The sequence below is a fragment of the Naegleria fowleri genome (genome assembly GCF_008403515.1).
Source record: "Naegleria fowleri strain ATCC 30894 chromosome Unknown tig19, whole genome shotgun sequence".
Taxonomy (NCBI): domain Eukaryota; phylum Heterolobosea; class Eutetramitea; order Acrasida; family Naegleriidae; genus Naegleria; species Naegleria fowleri.
In genome coordinates, this window is record NW_025407951.1 from 695,744 (window position 1) to 717,810 (window position 22,067).

Genomic DNA, 22,067 nt, shown 5'->3' on the forward strand with positions numbered 1-22,067 from the left:
TTTGAATTTCCAACTGGTATAACTTCATGTCTGTATGTTTTATTAAATGGTTTTCAAGAAGAGATCTCTCTCTGGTTGTTCACAACTTCATGACGTTCATTCGATCAACAACAAGGTTTCGTCTCATGTAACGAAACCATTGGCAAAATGCATCAACAGTTCTTGGTTCTGAATTGATCTCTTTCACAGGATTGCAATGAAGCGATTTCTATGTCAGTCATTTCCTTTTTCCCAACAATGGAATATAATAATAGAAAAGGGTTTTGCCATGTCTAGTTTTCGACATTCCTGTAACAAACTTTCATGGACAGTATAAAAGTGTAACGTGAGAACACAAGTAGGAAATCAACAATCATTCTATTCATAAAAATGAAATAGACATGGCGAATGTCAATTTAATCTTTATTTGATCTCTTGTCAATGCATGTTGTTTGGAGAGCTTTTGTTTGGGACGCAGTGCACATTTTGAATGAAGCGAAATTAGTATGGAAGTGTGGATCATTAAGATTTGTTCACAACGAATGTATCCGAAGATAACTACTCCTGAAGTGTTGCTTCAAAAGGCAATCAAGAGCACCGTGGAGTCGAACGACAAGTTGCACACTCTTTGACAGGTGTCTGCTCATCTTCATGCCAAAATTCGTTTTAAAGCTCTGCTCCCGCTCCAGTGCAAGCTCTCTCAACAAGAAAAAAAAACAGCTCAATTCTTACGAAGCGCAAAAAGGAATCGTTTTCAAGAGCAAAATCCGCCTCCGTCCTTTGACCACGCACAAGACTCAGTTCAACCGGAACACAACTGCTCTCTCTCTCTTTCAAGAAGTCGTAGTAGGAGTAGTAGTAGTTGAAGAAATTGTTGCGGTTTGTCGTTTGAACACTCTCATTCTTGTTGTCGAACGCGTTATTGTCGACACCAAACGCTTGAAAACAGTTCCTCTGTTCGTTCTCTCTCTCTTTCTCGTTATCTACCTTGTTCATTTCGAACTTGAGCAATCTCTCAATTGTTCCTCCTGTTTTTTTCGGCTTCTCTCTCAACTATTTTTGCTTGTATACAACATCCACAACTACTCTATTGATAGAATGAAAGGCTTCAACAACAGCAGCAGCACTAACAACACTCCAAAACTCGGTGGTACCAATTCTCAACAAGACATGAGTTCCACCACTTCCTCTCCTCAACTCTCCTCTCCTTCTCTACCATCAAGAAGAAGACAATCCACTGCTTCTGTCAAATCCAATTCAGTTCATTTCAGCAATGATCATCACAACCCCTCTGATATTGCTGCCGATCAAAGCAATTCTCCCAATCCCAATCAAGTTATTCCAAGTGGACAACCCAAGAAACTCAGAAAGCAAATCAATACCACTGCCTTCAAACAGAATTACTTTGAGTTGGATTTGACTTCATCGAGTGAGGCTAAACTTTTACAGTTTACTCCCGGAATGGAAAAGAAGAAGAAGGCTTCTTCTCGATCCAGAAGTAGTTCATCAGCAGCCAGTTCCTCTCAACAACAACAACAACAACAACGAAGAAAATCAGATGCAACCAACACGACCAAGAAGAGAAAGAAGCCCTCGAAGAATTCATCGGATGCCTCTGAACAAGAGGATGAAGAGAGTTGCAACAACTCTGATCATCATGAGGAAAATCTCTCTTCTCCAAATTTAGAAGGTAGTAACAAGAGACGTAATTCCACTGGTTCCTCTCTCCTGACAATGAGTACCTCAAACGTTGCTTCTAATACTACTGCTAATACCACTACTTTGAACGTTCCTTCCTCTACCTCATTCATGTATTCTCAACCACAATCACAACAACAAACACAACAACATACTCTCTCTGATCCGATGACATCAATGATCAAACACAAACCCATCTACAATGAATACAACAAGAAGCTCTACACAGCTCGAGAAGATACTGCATTCTCCAATATCTTTACCACTTCAACTACTTCCTTTTCAACCTCCTCCGTTCCATCATCATTGAAGAAAGCCAATATTCAACTTCCATCCTCAGGCTCATCAACCATCAACACCACCACTCTAGCCGATCAAGGCTCCAACAATGTGGGTGTTCTCTCCTCCATTCTCTCATCCAATTCTTGCATTGCTGCTGAATCTGGCACCAAGATTGAAAAGTTGATGAATGAACCCATGCCTTTGATCTATTATTTGAATGCCATGAGTAGCAAGAAGGAAGAATTACAACACCAACAAAACTCTACCAGTAGTAACCAACACCAAACCAACACCAACACCACCTCCACTTCCACCTCCACTGCTACAACATCAAGTAAGGCAAGTAGCTACATCACTCTCGATCAAGGAAACGCTGCAGGACTATCCGTGATGAATCATAACCAACAACAACAACAACACATGAACACTCTTCCCACTGGTTCATTCCATTCCGGCCACTATTCCTTAGCAGCAAGTTCCTCCAACATGATGATGATGAATATGAACCACAACAACAACTCCTCCAACCAGGTCGACCTGATGCAAATGATCTTGAATCAACAACAACAACAAGACACCTCTATGGACATTCCAATGATGAGTTTCAGTTTGATGGACGCAGAACACATCAATGAATTGCAAAGCTTGTTGAATGAACTTGAGTCTCATTCCTCGTCATCAGTGATGAATTCTTCCAATGTTGCAGCTGCAAGAAACTCTTCAGATGCTTCTGCTGTTGTTCATCAACAACAAATTCCAAACACCTCCATGGATTCCTCTTCCTTCCAACAATTATGCTTTAGCATTTCTCAAAGTGCCAAGAATGGTGCCAACCTTAATAATGTGAATAACAACACTTCAAATAGTAACTTTTTTAACTCGGAAATGAACGGTCCATGGGATGAAGACATTTTGAACACAATGCAGCAACATCAACAACAACAACAACTGGTATTGCAACCTTCTTCATTTTCCACCTCGACTGCTCCTCCAACAACAACAAACTTTTTGGATGATGAAACATTCCAACTTGGCATGAATATTAATCAATGCAACAATTTTGATCCCTTGTTCAACTTGGACAATCTGTATAGAGCCATTACGTCGTCATCAAACGCAACAAGTGCTGCTGGTAGTGAGGCCTCCTCATTCTCATACAATCAATTCGATCTGTCAGAGCAACTTCAGTCAAAATCCGCAGCTGGAAGCATGTTTTTCTTTGAGTGAATTGGATTCACCTCAATCACAACAGCAACATTACAGTTTTGGACATAAATAACGGGTTAATAATAACCAACAAATGTCAATAAACAAAATAACAGTAGCAACAAAAAATTTACATCTTTGATATCTGCTTTGTTGTCGAACAGGCTTTACCTGTTGTTGGTTTATGAAATCCAAATTGCGTTGTGTCCTGTTACTGGTTGGGTTCATTTGGAGCATTTCAAGAACTTGGTTGACTAAATAAAAATATAATTATAATTCAATCCAAAATTTTTAAAGCTCAGTATATTTGATGGTGACTTCCTTAGTTGAGCTATCTTCCTTCTCTCTCAACATTTTAACTCTAACCTTCTCGCCATCGTTCCACTCGCTTGGAGCAACAAAGATTGCTCTCGTAGCACCAATTTTATCAGCATACTCAAATGATGCTCCCACCTTCTTTGGATTCTTCATATAAATATCGGCAGTTCTTCCCTTTTGTCTCAAATAGGTGACAATCTTGGCAGCGGTTGGTCTGAATGATGTGTCGAATGGAATGACAAAGTCATCGACTTTTTGAGAAGTGATGTAAGATGGAATCAAGTTAAGCTCACGCAAAATTTCGAGAATAACACAGTCACCAAAACCAAATCCACAAGCTGGAATTTGCTCTTTGGATCCATAAGTGCCCAAAATCTTGTCATATCTACCTCCTCCACAAATGGCACGTGAAAGACCTTCGATGGTGGCAAAGGCCTCAAACACAACTCCAGTATAATATGAAAGACCACGCACAATACTTGGGTCAAATTCAATCCAGTCTTCAATGTCATATCCATTCTTTCCAATTAATGTGAAAATTTCTTCAATTTCTTTAAACACTGGGCCATTCTTGAACTCCTCATTAGTCAACATTTCCTTGAAAGCAATCAAAGCCTTTGATCCAGAGTAATCCTTGTTTGGATTCAATTTCTTAAAGTTCATTAATTTGATCAATTTGAGAGCCACTTCTTCGGAAATTTCAGGGACCTTCTCGATGAGAATCTTCTTTACATCCTCAGCTTCCATCTTATCCATCTTGTCAACAATGATGCAAGTTTCCTTGAATTTATCTTCACTCAACTGAAGTCCAAATTCAACCTTGAGTAAATCTTCAATGATTTTACGAGAGCTGAATCTGAGAGTGACTTTTTCACTGGTGAGTCCCACTAGTTTAAACAAATGGATGATGGCAGAAAACAATTCACATTCAGCTGTAACTTCAGGAACGCCCCAGATATCACAATTCCATTGGTAGTGCTCTCTCTTTCTTCCACGAGTTGTTGTCTCATATCTCCAACATTGCGGAATACTGTACCACTTGAGTGGCAAAGTCAAAATCTTTCTATTCTTCAAAATGAGTCTGGCCAATGATGGAGTCATTTCGGGACGCAAAGCCACATTCAAATCACTCTTTTCTTTAAAGTTGTACATTTGTTGAACAATTTCTTCTCCTCCCTTTCTCTTGTAGAGATCCTCCATTTCGAGTATTGGAGCATCATAGGGTTCAAAACCAAAGAGCTTACTTGTTTCGTGGAATTTAGAGAAGAGCCATTCCCTTTCTCTCATCTCGTTCGGAAGAAAATCGCGCGTTCCAGCAATAGGTTCCACATCAATGGTATTACCTCCCTTGTATTTGGTTTGTTGTTTACGTTTACCTGCTTCATTGCTTTTATCGGAAGCGTTGTTGTTGGCTGGTGGTGATGCGTTGTTGTTGTTTGTTGACTCGGACATTTTTTGAATTTTTTTTGTGGAGATTAATTTTGAGTCTCTGTAAGCCATGTTGCTTTTATGGATTGAAGATAATGTCAGAGTGCGCTCTCTGGTAAATTTCAAACAAGCACAAGATGAAGAAGAGAGAAAATAGATGAAACAATTATATTTTCTTTCAAATTCCAAAAGACACATTTCAGGTGGTGAGATTTTGAAATGGAGGAAACTATCGTCAGCCCGCCAAATATTCTTTTAAAAAAAAAATTGTACTTTATCCCACACATCGCTTTGTTTCATATTGTAGAAAGGTAGCACCATGCTGGTCGAGGAATATTGGGCGGTGGGTCTCTGTACAGCCTTTGTTGTATCATTGATGTCCCTCGTTCTCATCACTGTGGCAGTCGTAAAAATTAATCGGAGAAGAAAACGAAATCTGACCATTGCCGTCTCTTCTCAATCTACGAACTAGTTGTTCCTATCGGCGAAAATCTTTTTAGCAAAGCCATGCCAAATTGTTGAACAAAAAGAATTTCAAAAGAAGAAGCCCTTACTTAAGGAAACTGTTGAAATTTAAAATTCTTGCAGAACCATGATATGGTTGATCACGCACAATTTACTTCTCCACAAGAAGAGTATATATTTCATGATTTCCAGCAACCATTCAATTCTTCATTGAATAAAGAAAAGTGGTCGTCGTAGTAAATCCCGTTTTTGTTCTCATGACCCAAAAAAAATAAGCGAACCAAAGAATCAACGCCAAATTTTTGTCTCTCTCATTGTTGTTGTTGACACAACCATCACCCAACAGCCTCATTAATACAGTGAACAGAACAACCTCATAGTTTTTTCTCTCCTGATAGCAATATAGACATCATCATCATCATTACGAACATCATCAACAATGGCGGAAGAAGGAAGAATTCAACAAGTGTGGACATTCATCCTCCTCATTTGCTCTTGTGTCATCTTTTCATTCCTAGCCATCCTGTTCGGAATTTTGACTGCAGCCTATTATGATCCCAATGAAATGCTCAATACCATGTCCTGTGTGGTTGTTGAGCCTCATCATGATTGTTCTCTCACTCCTGAGTGTGCCGGAGGGAAAGTGGAATGTTGTACCGCCATTGTCTCTGTAAAACCAGGAACCTTGTTTGCTAATGTTTCCACGTTTCAGCCACTCCGAACGACTTTAGCATTCACGGAAGAGAGTACCTATTACAATTACAAACAGAATGCTACAGTCACGTGTTATGTGAGTGATAGACCTGAAGATACAGTGGCTCGATACAACAAGTATGATGGAGTCAAGATGAGTTTCAGAACAACGGCTATTGTGACCGGCTCGATCGCCATTTTGTGTACGGCTGGTGTTTTATTGGCTCCTTTCTTCTCAAGAGCCATGAAGCAAGTGCATTGAAGGACATGAACCATGTTGTGTAATTCGTGAATTTTGAAATATTTATAATGAATACCCTTGTTGTACAGTACATTCAACAACAAATGTCACAACATTTGCAAAATTAATAACTGTAGATCGACCTATTATTGATCGTTTAGACTGTTCAATTTTGATAAATTAATTGCAAATTTCTGTAATAATGAGCTATGGGCAATTTTTGTACGACAACTCTTTTCCAATCCAACCAGTTCCCTCACAACCATCACTTTAGAGTTTTCATCTTTGTTCGAGATTAATGAGGAGTCTCTTCCTTGTTTCTTTTAATCTCTCATCAATCAATCATTATTTTGAAACAATTGATGGAATTGAAATTGACTTAGTTGGGCCTTTTGTCAACTCTAATATTCATGTTTCTCTCAAATCTGCAAACTATTGTTTTGGTTTCTTGTTGCTGCTGAAATGTTCATCGTCATCACAAGATACACTGGATTCCATGCAAACAGATGATTCATCATCGTCACTCTTTGCATTTCTAATAAGGTCTGGCGAAATTCCAAATCTAGTTGCGTTTTGTTCAAAGTTACAAATTAAAATGTGTTTGTTTAGCTGGGCCGGTTTAACATCTGACTTTGTGAGATATACTTTCCTTTCCTTTTCAGTGAAGTTTTCAGTTTATCCAGAACACAAACGGTAGTAGTTACGCACTCTAACTTCCTTGTTCTCCATTTTCATTTTCACAGAATGAGGTGGAGTTTCTTCTTCACATGTTTCACTTGCTTGTGGGTTTCTTTGTTTTTTCCTTACAATATCTTCCCACAAAAGTCTCAAATTTCGTTTGTCTTTTGAGCAATGTTGATCATAGGACATGTGAGAAACCTTTTAGAAAAATGTGTACCATCCATATTATATGCATAGAAATCTATTAGCTGGTGATCGTCGTGACAACTCATCAGTGTTCCTGGACTTATATTTTGGATTTGATAGATTCCTCTTTGTGGGCGGTGTTGCGATACTTTTTTTTATCTTTCAATGTTACAAATCTTGCCATCAAGATAAGAAAATGTATTAAGGAGTTGAGTCCTGAACACTTGACAAACATGAATAAATGACGCTTCTGGCTATTGAACAAGGTGCATCAAAGGTATCAAGATCAGTATCCTCTTCTTCAGAAATTTTCTTCACTAGTTTTGGAGACCTGACTCTAGCCATGGTTTGATGTGATGGAGGCCTCAGAACAAATGATCTTTTTGTTCAAATACACTGACGACAATATCTTGAAAGGACAAGCTTATTCCTTCTGAATGATTTTGAGAGTGTAACAAGTTGCATCTTTCAATAGGTTTCTTCATTCTCTGAATGTACGGAATAGTCATTCACATTAGTCTTGAATTTTTTATGTGATAGTAGCATCCATTAAAGCAATCCCGGAATTCCACCAGTTTTAAATCGATAATCAGCAACCTGTTCAAGTGAGGGAGGTTTTGATATGATTTTGCTATGAATTGTCAAATCTATGTGCTCCTTAAATTCGTCGGGAGTGTATGGAGAGATGATCATTCCCATCGAATGTTTGGAAGCATCGGGAAAAACATCAAGAGGCAACGAACAAAATGATTGACAAGACGAGGCACCGATAAAGATGCCATTGGTTAAATCACCACTGGTCTGAAACGTTTTGAAATAGTCCAGCAATACGGTGTCCGTTTTAGATCTCAAGTTTGTTAAAAATTCCATTGATCGATAGCAACCAACACTCTTGATTCACTCTGAATAGAGTGCATTGAGAAGTTCTTGGATTTGATAATTTCCACTGGTGCTACCATTGAGCATGTAGTTAGTATTGTCTTTTCTGGAAGTGCAACATGTTTTCCTGATATTGAGTTGGAACCAAATGGCCAATACAAGACAATCCATCCTTTTTTGTGGCAGTAATTAGAAATGAAAAACAGCAAGGAAGATTTTCCAGTACCATCAGAGCCAAATAGAGCTCTTCCAAGATCACATAATCTTCGAAGAATTCATTCATTAATTATACCGTTATAAAGGGCTTCCATAATTTCATTGTGTACTTATTGCACCAAGTCGTTCTAAAATCCTTAAAATTGTTTAAATACTTACTATATAGGGACAGTTCCTTCACGTCGATACCGTATTGATGCATCAACAAATCTTTGCCAATCCAACCATTCTTTTCGCCTAACCTTCATTTAAGGGTTTCATTTCTTGTTCGTGATTGACCATTTAGGGATTTATGTACCCAAGTACTCCTCCAAAAAAAATGATTCAAGTTGGGCGGCGGTCATTTTCAATTGGCTTCCACACAACAACAACGTTCCAACAATACCGAAATAATTTCTCATCCTTCTTCGCTATAATACTCATTTCCGAGCTGTTTCTTTCACTCATAATACTGAATCAATTTTTGGTCGTTGCAAATGCTGTCTCTTCCTCCGATGCTATTATTGATGTTAAAGAATTAAATAATAAGAATATTTATGCAGATGGAACTGTGGATTGTGGAGAATGGGACTATTATTCTTTTGATATTCCAGCAGATGTTCGAGTTCAGAAATTTTACCTCTCTTTCCGATTTACCAAAATGAATGATCAATCCAAGGATGTTCAGGCTATTTCCATATTCTTCAAATTGAATGCAATTCCAAATATCACGTATTATGATGCAATGACAACATCACCTACAGTTCCGATTAGCTTGGATTATTTACAACCAAATTCAACGGGATATATTGCAGTGTTAGGCAGAGGCATGTGCCAGGAAGGAGACGAAACAACAAATTATTATTTATTTCAGGGATATTTGGATAGGGAAGGACCTCTTCCAAGGTGAGTTGACTTTTTGTGTAATTTGTATTAATTAACAAATAATTAATTTATTCATTCTTTTCAATTTCTTAATAATTTGAAAATTCTTAATGTATTTAACATTGTTTACAACTCGTTTAAATTTTGTACCATTCATTTCTTTTAATATCATTAATCAACATTGGGTTTTATTTTGAAACGATTTATGGAATTGAAACTGACCTAGTTGGGCCATTGTAATAATTATCGTGGGATCTGGTTTCTTGTTCTCTGTTCTTGCCATTTCCTTGTCTGTTGCCTATCGATATTTCAAACATCGAAAGAGAAGAGAATATGAACGATTGTGAGGTGTAATAAATCAAAGATTATTATTAAAGAAGAAAGAGGAATAATTGTATAAGTGTAACCAATAATAGTTTACAAAAAAAATTGCCAACATTTTAAATTAAGTTTGATTGAATTTCGGAAACGATATGGAACACAACAATCATAATGAAACGTATGCAACAACAATGAACGATCATCAAAATCATATTATTCACCAGCAACAAGAGCATCATGAAGAATCGATTCTTGATCTCTCACATCCATCCAATCATCATCATCATGCGCATCATCATGAAGAACATGCTCATTTCATGTATGAAGATTTAGAGCCAACCTCTTCCAGTCATCATCATCACCACCAGGATCATCATTCTACAGCAGTTTTAAACACGAATAATTTCACTTCCGATAATGGGAGCAACAATAATAACGACGAGAACATTGGAACCAATTCAACCATTGAAGCAAATTCATCATCACTCTCCGAAGTTGTCTCCCAATCACATCATCATTCCTCTCTTCCACCATCATCCCCACATCATAATAGCCTCATGCTATTGACAGCTGCTACTCAAATTCACGAAGACACCCGAGAATTATCACCTGCATCGTCATCAACAGCAAATGATCATCCAAGGATGGCGACATCAGCATCTTCCTACGCCGACAATACCACCACAATAACAACAACCATTGCACACAATTCCAATGCACAAACAACATCGGAAGATGACGAGGCAATTGGTAACCACACACCTGGAGTTGGTGGTGGAGATGATGACGATGATGGAGTTCATCCACTCGACACTGCCCCACCCTTTGAATTTAAGGAACAGGATCGTCTTCTTCCATATGCTAATATTGAGAGAATCATGAAAAAAACTGTTGAAATGTTTAACAGGAGTGCCAAAATTTCAAAAGAAGCCAAAGAATGCATGCAAGAATGTGTCACAGAATTTATTTGTTTTGTAACTGGAGAAGCTTCGGATTTATGTGTGGAGGAGAAGAGAAAAACAGTGGGAGGAGAGGATATTCTAAATGCACTCGAAAAATTAGGATTTGAAAATTATGGTATGTTTGACATGATGTTTATTCAGCATGCTTAATACATTTCTGTTGTGTAGTCCCAGCATTGAAAGAATGTTTGAAACAACATCGAGATGTCCACAAGAGTGACAAGAAGGGATCTTCGAGTAAATCCAAGAAAAAGTCCAAATCAAAATCAGTCGAGGAGGATTAAGGTGCTTGGTCTTGGAAATACCAAAATTCGTATTCGGCATGCATGAGAAATCGTCTTCGCCTGCAACCCACACGTTTCTTTTTGGAAATCATCTATCTGTGCCTGATCGCACACGTGTGTGTACTATAATAGCAAAGCTCACATGTTTTCTAATCAGACATCTGTCTTGAACACAGAGGGTTGTTTTCATGGTAGAAAAACCGATCAACAACACGGACCAATAAAGTATCATCATTTCAAATCACAGCACACTCACCAAAGCATGCAACGATGAAGCACCCAAAAATTTTTCGTTCACATTTTGGTTTCCAAAATTCTTTGAATAAGACACTTCAAAAAATGAGCTGCAATTTCATTCCATTTTCTGTTGTTCATTGGTAGGTGTTCCACAAAGGATTGTCTCATTTTCTGTTCGGCTCGTCGGTCCGCATCTCCGCAAGTGCCCGATCACCAACTAGGACGATCGAATTCAACCCATGATGAAAACAATAAGGTTTACAAAAAAATGGCTTCAAGCATTACTTGGCCCGTCTATGAATGGTTGCCATTCAGAGATGAGCACTATTTGAAGGAACAATTCGACAAGTTATCATCAACGAGAATGATGATGAATCAAACAGAAACCACATCAACGTTGTCGGGTTTTATGTTGCAAAATGATGAGGTACGTTGAGAGCGAAGTTGTATGATGTGATCACAATTACATGATAAATCTACGTACGGAAATTATGATTCAACGATAACAATCTGTTTGAAATCAATCATTCAAATTGCTACTTTTTGGAATTTGATCTCTGATCTCATTTGGAACAAACCATTGTATGGTCCAAAAATTGACTTTGATTTGGATCTTTTATGAACCACCAACTTTTTGGGGTTTTTTGTCACTCATCATCAACCACTATGTTCTTCGCACCATCATGAATAACAGCAGTCTCTTGCTGTGAAATATGTACTTGCAGAGCTGGATGTTAACATCATGTTGCCCTATTTTGCTTCTTGCATTTTGTTGGAATTGATCTGTCATTTTGTGATTTGGAATCGAAAATTGTATCGTTTCAATGATACCTTCTCGAGTTTGGCGTGTGGAATTACTCAACAAATTACTGGAAAATTATTTACTACTTATTATTTTCATGTCTTGCCTTATACATTTGTGTATCATATTATTTATGGAGGTGGAAGCAGTGCTTTACAGGATGGTGTGGAACAATTGGGACTCACTTCTTGGTATTGGTGGTTTGTGTTGATTTTTAAAGATCATCAATATTATTGGGCTCATCGTTATTTACATGAGGTATGTATTCTCCAACTTTACCAATGCTCATTTACACGTTCTTACTATCGTTAATATTATTATTAATTATTAATTAATATTATTAAAATAATTTTTTGGATAATTATTACGATCACTAATATTATTAAAATAATTATTCATCATTTATGAATAATTCAAATGATGATCGATCACCCAAACATGTGACATAGTGGAATATTGGTTGGGCTTCACACAACACTCATCACAGCGTAAGTAGCAATGGACGTCCCTCGTTATCAAATATTTCTCTCATTCACTTCTCACATCACAGTCTGAAGAATACAATCTCACGTCGGCTCTCAGACAAGGATTTATTCAAGAAGTCATTGGATTTCCATTTTTCCTTCCGTTAGCTCTCTGTGGTGTTCACCCTTATTTATTTGCTGTTCATTCCAATATTAATACTCTTGCCCAATTTTGGTTTCACACGAGAGCTATTCGAAAATTCCCCTCTTTCATTGAATATTTCTTTAATACTCCCTCCCATCACAGAGTTCATCACGGACGTAATGAGTACTGTCTCGATAAGAATTATGGAGGAATTTTCATTGTATTCGATCGATGGTATGGAACATTCGAAGCAGAGCAAGAAATGGAAACACCAGATCCAATTCGAGGCGATTATTCCAATGTGGTTTATGGTTTAACAACTCCTCTCACAACTTTCAATCCCATTCATTCTCAAATTCATCATTTTGTTTGCATATGGCAAACCATGAAAGAAATTTCCTCTTCCTCTTCTCACGAAGTATTTAAGGGAAAACCATTTTGGTTTATTTGGTGGAATCGATTACAAGTAGTATTTCGAGGTCCAGGTTGGAATCCATTCACACAAAGCATGTATGAATGTCCACAAGTTTTGCAACCTCCTTCTCGTAATGAAATGTATAATCCATCGATTGGAGCTTGGAAAACAACATTGGCAACTCTTCATTTCTTGATATTGTTTGTGTTGAGTGTGTTCCATTTGGAAACAGACTTTTCACCAATGGTCAAAAGTGGTGCTGCTGGATTCTTTGAGAACTACGAGCATCACTTGTTGCATTTTGCTCAATTTGCATTCATCTATTTATCATTAGCTTCTCTCGCATTGGTGTATGAAGGAGAAGATTGGATCTTCACACGACGATGTGAAATATTGAGATGTTCAGTCATGTTAATTTTGCTTCGTTGTGTTTTGAGAGCAGAGTCGACACTATCCTTCACCAATTTCCTTTCACGCATTGTGCCAGGTTCAACCATCTTCTCGAAACGAATGGAAATGGCAGGAGGTGAGGTAAATATCACACTCGCACACATCATGATGCTTTTTTATTTCCTTTCTTTGAGTTATTGGTGGTGGATGGGAAGGTCCAAAATTGTGTCAACAGATTTGGCCCTCAAAACGAAATTAAATTAATTCATTTGAACATCAATGGCGGTCAAAAAAAACCGCCAAAATTTAAATGTGAATTTGAAAAAATAAAAAAATGATTTCACTCTCTGACAACGAAGAAGCAAACATCCGTTCGGAACGACCTTTATTTAACCACGACCTGGAAGAAGAAGAGGACCAACGTAGCAGAGGTGGCAGTGGTAGAGGTAGCATTGGAGGATTGGCTCAATACGGACGTAGCTCTCTGGGTGGAAGTGGACAAGTGGCTCCTTCGGTGCCTTCCCTTGTGGATCCATCCGGAATCAAGACTTCATTTTCCAAGTTTTTGCAAGAGTGTGTGTTGGGATCGGAACAGCTGAAACAAACTATTTCTCTGACGAATACATTTAAATTAGATGCTGCTCTTTTGAAACAGCACGATGAAAAGTTGTATCATGTTTTGGTTCAATATCCCGAGACAGTCATTTCAATTTTTGATGTAGTGATGAGTGAAGAATGGCACAAGAGTCAGGGAGAAGACTGTACAATTACAATAACTGTAAATCTTGATACATTTAAACCTATGAGAGCACTCAATCCGACCGATATTGATCGACTTGTTGGAATTCAAGGAATGGTCACTAGACTGAGTGAAATTATTCCCGACATGAGAGGAGCCTACTTTAAATGTTCGGGATGTAGTGCCTCCAAGTATGTACCACTCACTCAAGGACGAGTGAAAGAGCCACCCAAGTGTACGAGTGATACTTGTTCGGGCTCATCTTGGATACTCATTCACAACCGTTGCCAATTTTATGACAAACAAGTCATCAAAATTCAAGAAACACCAGAGAGCATTCCTGAGGGTGAAACACCACATACAGTGAATTTGTGTGTTTTTGACTCGTTAACAGATAGTGTCAAACCGGGTGACAGAGTTAAAGTGACAGCCATTTATAGAGCCATTCCAATCCGTATCAGCTCGAAACAGCGCAAAGTCAAGAATATTTTCAAGACCTATTTGGACGTTTTGGGATTTGAAAAGCTTGGAATTAGTATCATGAATGGAGAATTAGCATCAACAACAAGTAACAACTCGGCATCTCTTGAAGAAGCTGATGAGGAGGAACAATTAGCAAAAGTGATGAATATTTCTCCTCAGGAAGAGATGGAAATCAAAGAACTCGCACGGGACCCAAATATTTACCAGAAATTGCAAAATTCCATTGCACCTGGAGTTTTTGAATTGTCGAGTGTCAAGAAGGGTATTCTATGCCTTCTCTTTGGAGGTACGAACAAAAAGATACCGAATGGCCAATTAAGAGGAGAAATTCATATTTTGTTGTGTGGTGACCCAGGTGTGAGCAAGTCTCAACTCTTAATTCAAGTTCACAAAATTGCTCCGAGAGGAATTTATACATCAGGTAAAGGAAGTTCAGCTGTCGGTTTGACTGCATACGTCACCAAAGATCCAGATTCTGGCGACATGGTCCTAGAGAGCGGTGCTTTGGTGTTGTCTGATCTTGGTGTTTGTTGCATTGATGAGTTTGACAAAATGTCAGACCAAACTCGATCAGTTTTGCACGAAGTTATGGAACAATGTACAGTTTCAGTTGCAAAGGCTGGTATTATTTGTACTCTCAATGCAAGAACTTCAATATTGGCAGCTGCTAACCCTAAAGAGTCAAGATATAACTCCAATCTCTCCATTGTGGAGAATATTCAACTTCCACCAACCCTTCTCTCTCGTTTCGATTTAATTTTCCTTTTGCATGACGTACCTGACAGAGATCAGGATGAAAAACTTGCCAAGCACATTATTTCTCTTCACTTTGACGTGCCCACCGATTATTCCACAAATATTATTCCAAAAGATCTTTTAGCAAAATATATTGCCTATGCCAGGAATAAGGTACATCCTGTCATTATTGATGAAGTGAAACCATATCTCATTGAGGGATATTTAGGACTTCGAAAATTTGGCTCTCACAAAAAGAATATCACAGCCACAACTCGACAATTGGAATCTTTAATACGTTTGTCGGAAAGTTTGGCAAGAATGAAGTTAAAACCAACAGTGCAACGAGAAGATGTTGAGGAAGCTCTTCGACTCGTTCGAGAATCTATTTTTAAGGCAGCATTTGATCCCAAAACAGGTACCATTGATATTGATTTGCTGCAAACAGGACGCTCTTCGGCAGAGAGAGACATGGAAGATTTGAATGACGACGAAGCATTTGGAATGGAGGATGAATTGTAATTTCTCAAAACTTTGAAAACTGTCCATGTTTTAAAAAGTGAGTGTTGCAACCTGTTCTACCAGTTCGTGGGTGACCCTCCTAAACTCACATAAACCAGTAACTTATTGAAAAACTTATGGACAACGATTGAATGTAGTGCCAATAGAGTTTAGGTATGAATAGCATGTCACCTTCACTTAATATACATTCCCAACAGTGATTTTCAGCCTCAGACAACAATGGGTACATTTCCATCAATCGCTTTCTTTCCTCCTCTTGCCCACGCAACACGAATAGATTTTCAATTTCGCTTGTATTCGATTGCAGGAGTCCAGTTTTGCGTTTGTAAAGGTTTGGAGTTGTATCAGGATGATAAATTCGAACGTACTTGTGACCGCATACTTGTACCAGTATGTTGTCATAGGGATCTGTATGGAGCGGTGAAATTGTGTTGCATGGGCCAAACCATGCATTGACTGACGTGACTTCACCATTTTCACCCAACATGCAATAGATGGGTTCTTGAATATCTTTCCTCAATACATTAATTTGTTCAAAGAGCGGATGTTGTGCAAGATATCCAATATTTCTATTGTTGACAGTGTTGGCGGATTCTTCTTGATCCATCTGCAAGACATAGGTTTTCACATATTCATGAAATGGCATTAAGCGTTGTGACCAATCTTCAGAGGTATAAAATTCACCAACTTCAACAGGAACCACCCGATACGCTGCTTTCTGTAACAGATGGTCAATGTTTCTCCAATTTTTATAGGCAGTCCATTCTGTTGCGGCATTCTTGATGATACAAGGCAGTTGCTTGTCAAAATATTTTGCTTTAAATTCCATCACACTAATGGCATCTACCACCTGTATAGGTTTGGGTGGAGATGAGAAAATTACTTGAGACCTTAAATCTTGTGATAGTTTTCTTTTTTTCTTTTTTTGGAAGAAGTGTTCTCTTCATTTTCCATCTCATCATCTTTGTTTTTATCATTTCCACATGTTAAAGGAGGAATTCCCAGTTTTTCAATCAAAAAATCATGAATTGAGTCTGCAAAATTATGAATATATTGGCGATAGGTGTCATCTCCCATCATTAGGCCTTCATCACACTTTTTCAACAATTGTTTCATGAATTGAGGGTCCAATTCTTTGTTACCATTCAAAATATGCTCTGATCTTTTGTAAATATTAAATGCAACATGTAATAAACTGATCAGTCCAAATAGGCTTCTCCATTCTGGACACACATCGGACCAATGACCTGTATGAAGCTGAGTCCAAGAAATTTCCATCAATTGATCCAGCAATTGTTGAATCTTTTGTTCCTGGTCAGAACATGGTAAATTTTGATCATCTTGTTGTTCAATTTCCATTAAAAGATGTTTAAATAGTAGATCCAGCAGTAGATGAACACTTTGGCTTCGGAAAAGAATTTTCGTTTTAATTTGGTGAATATTAAACAACAATAAAAATTCGTCATCTTCATAGATTTCATCATTATGATGTTTGATTTCCAGATCGTTATTTCCGTTTGACCGATTGCATTCTAAAACTTTGGCAAACAAATCAAAAGCCAGTTTCCCGAGCTGTGTTGATGAGTTCATTTTTTTTGCTGGGTTAGTGGCAATAAAAAAATTAATCCAAATAAGGATGGCTTAATTGTCGTTTCATGTCATGTAAGGAATTAATGGCTTATAAATTTCAAAAAATATATTTTTGATAAATTCCATTCAAATGCATATGGGAAAGGTATTTCGAAATAAATTAAAAAATTTAAAATTCATTCCAATAATAACTTCTCATCATTGATGTTGGAATTGAGGATTAATTGGTATTGTGATGATGGTTCCACTACTGCTTGCTGACTTGTCACCTTCATCCTTCTTCCTCTTCTTTTTCTCCTTCTTATCCTTGTCTTTCTTTTCCTTTTTCTTTTTTTTCTTTTCTTCTTTTTCACCTTTTTCGCTTTTATCCTTCTTTTCTTTTTTTTCTTTCTTTTCCTTCTTTTCTTTCTTTCGCTTCTTCCTATTTTCAGCATCTTCTTCTGTAGCAGAGTATTGATCCATTGAGCTTTCCATTGAAAGTGGTGTCTGCACCGTAGAACTTGACATGGGTGTCGATACGCTTGCTTGTTGGTTCGGTATCCTAATAATATTTTTCTCAATGTCCACTGATGGTGTGGAAGGAGTGACAATATTGTCTGAAATTGGTTCTTGTTTGATGATTGTTTTAAATGATGATGGCATTGTGGGTGGTGTGGCTGAGGACATGTCTGCACCTCTCATTAGTTGTTGTTGATTCTGAGTTGAGAATGCATCTCGAGTACCAACATTCACCATTGACCCATTGAGTGGTTGATTTGGAGATGGCATGGCTTGTTGTGGAGGAGTTTGTGTTGGTGGTTGAGGTGCTTGTTTTGGTAAAAGCAATGGTTGCGATATTGGAGGAAAAAGAAATGTGCCTTCTTGTAAAGTGAAGGCTTCTCTTGCGTTAGTATCTCGTTTCAAATCAATAGGTTCATCCAAAATTCGATTCGGAGTTGGATCTTTTCCTTCAATCACACGAACAAGACTTGATGATTCTCGCAACAATGGAATTAACGAATTTGGATCCAATGAAAATCCATAAGCTTCATTTTGTGTTTGTACTTGTTCTACCAATTGATCAAAAGCTACATCACTAATATATTCCATAAATGATGATGTGGTTCCCGATGAATGATTACTAAATACATAGGCAATCATTTCATGATCATTTTTCAAATCAATTCCCAAATCCGATTGCAATGTTTGTTGATTCTGAGAAGGAGGAGGAGCAATAAATCCCTGTGAGAGTAATTCTGGATTGTTGATGGTCTTGTAGAGATAAATATTTCGACTTGTGGCCATTTTTTTTAATAATTATTTTAATTTAAAATAAAATATACATTTCACGAAGAGTGAATGAAACTTTAAGAGCATGATGATATTCACAAGACCACCACCATGCTATTAAGGTGTTTTTGAATGGAATTGAAGGAGTTCTTGCTTCCTTCATCATTATACCTTCTTGCATTAATTATTGGGAGAACAACAATTTTCCAACCATGAAGATTAAGGTTGAAAAGTTTCTTATTACATGAGCATATTCAAGATCCTTCTTCTTATTCATGTACAAAATTCCTTATTCAAAGATTAACACTCGATGATTATTTTCATCTACAACAAACAGTTCACCCGTCCATTCATTCACACACATTCCAAATGGAGCATACATTTTCTCACCATTGATACCACCACTACGAGTACTACTACTTTTACAAGGATTTAACCCAAACGATCCAAAACTTTTCATCCACTCACCCTTTGAAGAATTAAACACCAACAGACGATGATTCATCGAGTCACTCACAATAATGTTCCCTGAGGCACGATCCACACAGAGACCCATGGGACAGACAAAATAATCAGGGTGTTGTTGTTGTTGTTGAGATTGCGATTGCGATTGCACTTGCTGCTGAGAGGTTTGGTGAGTCCTTTCATGGCGAGTCCATGGATTCATTGAGGTCCATGACGATTCTTCTTCCAAGAGTATGGACATTCGACCTTTCACTTCCCAACGCTCCACGACTCTTCCCATGTGGCCATTGTGTGGAATGAGTTTCCGAGAAAGAATCTTGAGGTTTGAACTCCAATATTCAGAAATGATGAGTTGAGGTTCTCCATTCAATGATGATGATGCGAAATTGTTTTGCAAAATAGCAATGGACCAAGGTTCATGAATCGATGAATGAATATTCATGCCATGGTGGAGTGGAGAAAACTCACATGTCATGGAAATGCTTCGAATGAATGATCCATCCAGAGAGTTGATGATTTGAATTCGATGGTGTCCACTGTCACAAACGTAAATATCACTGGGTTCAAAGTTATTTCGTTTTGGAAGAACTGTTACTCCCATAGGATAATAGAAAAGAGTGTTTCCATTTGTGGACTCGGCAGGATTGTCTTGATGAATTTCATCATCAATAATTTCGTTGGCATGATTCGATTCATTCGAAACTCCAATTTGCCATCTTAATGAAATCTCATTTCGATCCAACATTCGAAATTTACAAACATGGCTATAACTTAATGTGATCACCACAGAATCCAAATCATTAGAATCAAGCTCAAGACATTGTGGATGATGCGACAGTGGAATGCAATTCACATATTTTCGAGTCTCCAAGTCGAACATTTGAATTCGTAAATGTCCGTAATCGCTCACAAGGACCAATGAGTGACGATACGAAATTTTCACGTCTCTCGGAAATGAAAAGCAATCACTTTGAGGGCTTTCGCAACGCTCCATTAAATGATGATGTGTTTGGTTTGTTGCAAAAGAACATTCCGAACCAAGCGATCCCTTCAGTGTGAAATGACATTTGAAAGGAATGCAAGGACGTGAGGATGAAGAAAGTTTTTGTCGAAGCCAATGAAGGAGAGTGGTGTCTGGAAAAGAATGATGGTGCTCTTGCCAGTGATCGAGAACGATCGTAACGGATGAATGCATAGAGGAGTGTTTGTATTTCTTTTTGATAATTCCACAAGGGGTTGCCTTTTTAGATGTGTCACTTGTCTAAGGGAGTGTTTGGTTTTTCGTTAAATTTATTGATACAAAATACTGTATGCTACCACCCTGTCAACAATCTCTTTCCATGCTTATAAACTTGATATCCAATAATTGATCCCATGGCAAGAGTGAGAGGAGCCAATGAGTAGAATGAATACTTTTCCAATGATAAACAAGCAACTCCAAAAGCGCCAGCAGCTGGCAAAAATCCAACTATTCAAATATTTTCACAATCCACATTAAAATGTATTCAGTGATAGAACATCACAACATATCTTGATCATAGAATTCCACAATTAACTCAAATTACTACATACGTAATAAGCCTTCCATGTCTAAAAAGCTATTCTTTGCAATGTCTGAGGTAATGTGAAGGGTAGCTCCAAATCCAGAAACAATCATTGGAAGAAAACTCCAAAAAGGCCCAAAACGATTCTCACAGGAATATCCCAACAATGAAATGATACTCAAAACTGAACAAACCATGGCCACAACTTTGTGAACATCGAGATCTCGCCAATTAAATGTCTTGGAAATGAAGGGAAACGTTTTCTTGAGTGAAATTTTTCCGTGAAACAAATCAGCATAACATAGTGCTGTTATGAAACCAAAAATGGCAAAGAATGGAATTAAATGTACCCCTATTGAAGTGGAGAAGAGTTTTGATTGCCAATGTGTCAGTTTGTATCCAGCCAACTCATACATGTGATACTTGAATCCTGTAAAAACCCAAACCAGTAAGCCCCAAATGGCAAAGAAAATGAGCATGATTCCAGTTTCAGATCGGCTCTTAAATTTGAACACTTCATTCACAAACAATGTGCAAATAATGATGAATACCATTCCAGATAATACATGTATGGGCACGATGGAATAAGGTAACCACCACAAACCAGTGTCAAGAGTTCTTTGTTCAGGTGGAATGCGTCCTAACAATCCAATAGAAACATTGGCATCAACTGTAATAATTCCAGCCATCATCAATAATGAATAAAGAGAATAATGTTCAAACTTTGGTGCCAATCCATCGAGATATTCTCTCATGTTTCGAAGGCGTTTGGCATATTCTTTTTCGCTTCTCACATGTTTCACAAATTCAATAAATTGATTCTTGCAGACAATGATTGGCTTCTTGTAGACTTTTAACATGGTCGCGGCCTCACTCTCTTTGATCTGATTGAAAAATACCTTCTGTTTGACATATCTTTCATATTGAATATCAAACTCCTTGTAGATGTGAGCATATTTTCTAGTGTAGACATAGACAGGACTAAATCGATCAAAGTATTTCAACAAGAGGTGTCCAATTTCTTCAGCTTTACCCGTTGGAATTTTCTTCTCCGAAATGGTGAGTGGTACAAACTGCCACACTCTGTATTGTGTATTTACGATTTCTTCCCAGTTTTTACAGACATGAGAAATTCGTACGATTTGAAAAGGACTTGATCCCGAGTATTGAAATATTTCAATCAAAATTTCTTCCGGAACTGATGTAATATGTTTGTTATCAACAATGAATGGGGTGTATTTCTCTTCCATTTGATCATCATGCTCCTCTTGTGAGCTGTCGTGATGATCAATCCGATCTACCGCACGATCATGAAAGGAAGAGGATGATCGAAAGGATGGTGAAATCATTTTTTTAATCTTGATATTTTGTTGCTTTTTGTTTGAACATATTGCACGTGGCGTGAACTTGTGCCAGGTCATCATGAGGTCATCTCATCAACAAGAATAACGTTAATAATAGCAGCAATGGCAATAATAATAAATTAATTGGTGTTGTGGTTAGTGAAATAGTCCATTCGAGATCATGTGTTCGTGGTGGTGGTGGTGGTGGTGTTAGTGGTGTT

The 22,067-nt window shown here is 37.8% G+C and overlaps 12 protein-coding genes across 12 annotated transcripts; 6 read left to right on the forward strand and 6 right to left on the reverse strand.

The window, feature by feature from the left end:
- Nucleotides 1–1,077: 1,077 nt before the first annotated feature.
- On the forward strand, nt 1,078–3,186 carry FDP41_013689 (uncharacterized protein; the record flags this gene model as incomplete). Its single annotated transcript, XM_044704346.1, has 1 exon — nt 1,078–3,186. The coding sequence occupies one exon, from the start codon at nt 1,078–1,080 to the stop codon at nt 3,184–3,186; it is 2,109 nt and encodes a 702-aa protein (XP_044565188.1).
- Nucleotides 3,187–3,456: 270 nt separating this feature from the next.
- Nucleotides 3,457–4,935, reverse strand: FDP41_013690 (uncharacterized protein; the record flags this gene model as incomplete). The annotated part of the gene is made up of 1 exon (XM_044704348.1): nt 3,457–4,935. One exon carries the CDS (start codon nt 4,933–4,935, stop codon nt 3,457–3,459), a length of 1,479 nt encoding a protein of 492 aa, XP_044565189.1.
- An 880-nt stretch (nt 4,936–5,815) lies between these two features.
- FDP41_013691 (uncharacterized protein) lies at nt 5,816–6,331 on the forward strand (the record flags this gene model as incomplete). The annotated part of the gene is made up of 1 exon (XM_044704349.1): nt 5,816–6,331. The coding sequence occupies one exon, from the start codon at nt 5,816–5,818 to the stop codon at nt 6,329–6,331; it is 516 nt and encodes a 171-aa protein (XP_044565190.1).
- Nucleotides 6,332–8,591: 2,260 nt separating this feature from the next.
- On the forward strand, nt 8,592–9,483 carry FDP41_013692 (uncharacterized protein; the record flags this gene model as incomplete). The annotated part of the gene is made up of 2 exons (XM_044704350.1): nt 8,592–9,157; nt 9,363–9,483. The coding sequence occupies 2 exons, from the start codon at nt 8,592–8,594 to the stop codon at nt 9,481–9,483; spliced, it is 687 nt and encodes a 228-aa protein (XP_044565191.1).
- Nucleotides 9,484–9,648: 165 nt separating this feature from the next.
- FDP41_013693 (uncharacterized protein) lies at nt 9,649–10,703 on the forward strand (the record flags this gene model as incomplete). The annotated part of the gene is made up of 2 exons (XM_044704351.1): nt 9,649–10,534; nt 10,588–10,703. The coding sequence occupies 2 exons, from the start codon at nt 9,649–9,651 to the stop codon at nt 10,701–10,703; spliced, it is 1,002 nt and encodes a 333-aa protein (XP_044565192.1).
- Nucleotides 10,704–11,208: 505 nt separating this feature from the next.
- On the forward strand, nt 11,209–13,420 carry FDP41_013694 (uncharacterized protein; the record flags this gene model as incomplete). The annotated part of the gene is made up of 4 exons (XM_044704352.1): nt 11,209–11,367; nt 11,635–12,000; nt 12,192–12,230; nt 12,293–13,420. 4 exons carry the CDS (start codon nt 11,209–11,211, stop codon nt 13,418–13,420), a joined length of 1,692 nt encoding a protein of 563 aa, XP_044565193.1.
- A 70-nt stretch (nt 13,421–13,490) lies between these two features.
- Nucleotides 13,491–15,635, forward strand: FDP41_013695 (uncharacterized protein; the record flags this gene model as incomplete). The annotated part of the gene is made up of 1 exon (XM_044704353.1): nt 13,491–15,635. One exon carries the CDS (start codon nt 13,491–13,493, stop codon nt 15,633–15,635), a length of 2,145 nt encoding a protein of 714 aa, XP_044565194.1.
- Nucleotides 15,636–15,720: 85 nt separating this feature from the next.
- Nucleotides 15,721–16,464, reverse strand: FDP41_013696 (uncharacterized protein; the record flags this gene model as incomplete). The annotated part of the gene is made up of 1 exon (XM_044704354.1): nt 15,721–16,464. The coding sequence occupies one exon, from the start codon at nt 16,462–16,464 to the stop codon at nt 15,721–15,723; it is 744 nt and encodes a 247-aa protein (XP_044565195.1).
- A 62-nt stretch (nt 16,465–16,526) lies between these two features.
- Nucleotides 16,527–17,225, reverse strand: FDP41_013697 (uncharacterized protein; the record flags this gene model as incomplete). The annotated part of the gene is made up of 1 exon (XM_044704355.1): nt 16,527–17,225. One exon carries the CDS (start codon nt 17,223–17,225, stop codon nt 16,527–16,529), a length of 699 nt encoding a protein of 232 aa, XP_044565196.1.
- Nucleotides 17,226–17,423: 198 nt separating this feature from the next.
- Nucleotides 17,424–18,509, reverse strand: FDP41_013698 (uncharacterized protein; the record flags this gene model as incomplete). The annotated part of the gene is made up of 1 exon (XM_044704356.1): nt 17,424–18,509. One exon carries the CDS (start codon nt 18,507–18,509, stop codon nt 17,424–17,426), a length of 1,086 nt encoding a protein of 361 aa, XP_044565197.1.
- A 274-nt stretch (nt 18,510–18,783) lies between these two features.
- Nucleotides 18,784–19,953, reverse strand: FDP41_013699 (uncharacterized protein; the record flags this gene model as incomplete). Its single annotated transcript, XM_044704357.1, has 1 exon — nt 18,784–19,953. The coding sequence occupies one exon, from the start codon at nt 19,951–19,953 to the stop codon at nt 18,784–18,786; it is 1,170 nt and encodes a 389-aa protein (XP_044565198.1).
- A 319-nt stretch (nt 19,954–20,272) lies between these two features.
- FDP41_013700 (uncharacterized protein) lies at nt 20,273–21,852 on the reverse strand (the record flags this gene model as incomplete). The annotated part of the gene is made up of 2 exons (XM_044704360.1): nt 20,273–20,427; nt 20,532–21,852. 2 exons carry the CDS (start codon nt 21,850–21,852, stop codon nt 20,273–20,275), a joined length of 1,476 nt encoding a protein of 491 aa, XP_044565199.1.
- Nucleotides 21,853–22,067: the final 215 nt, after the last annotated feature.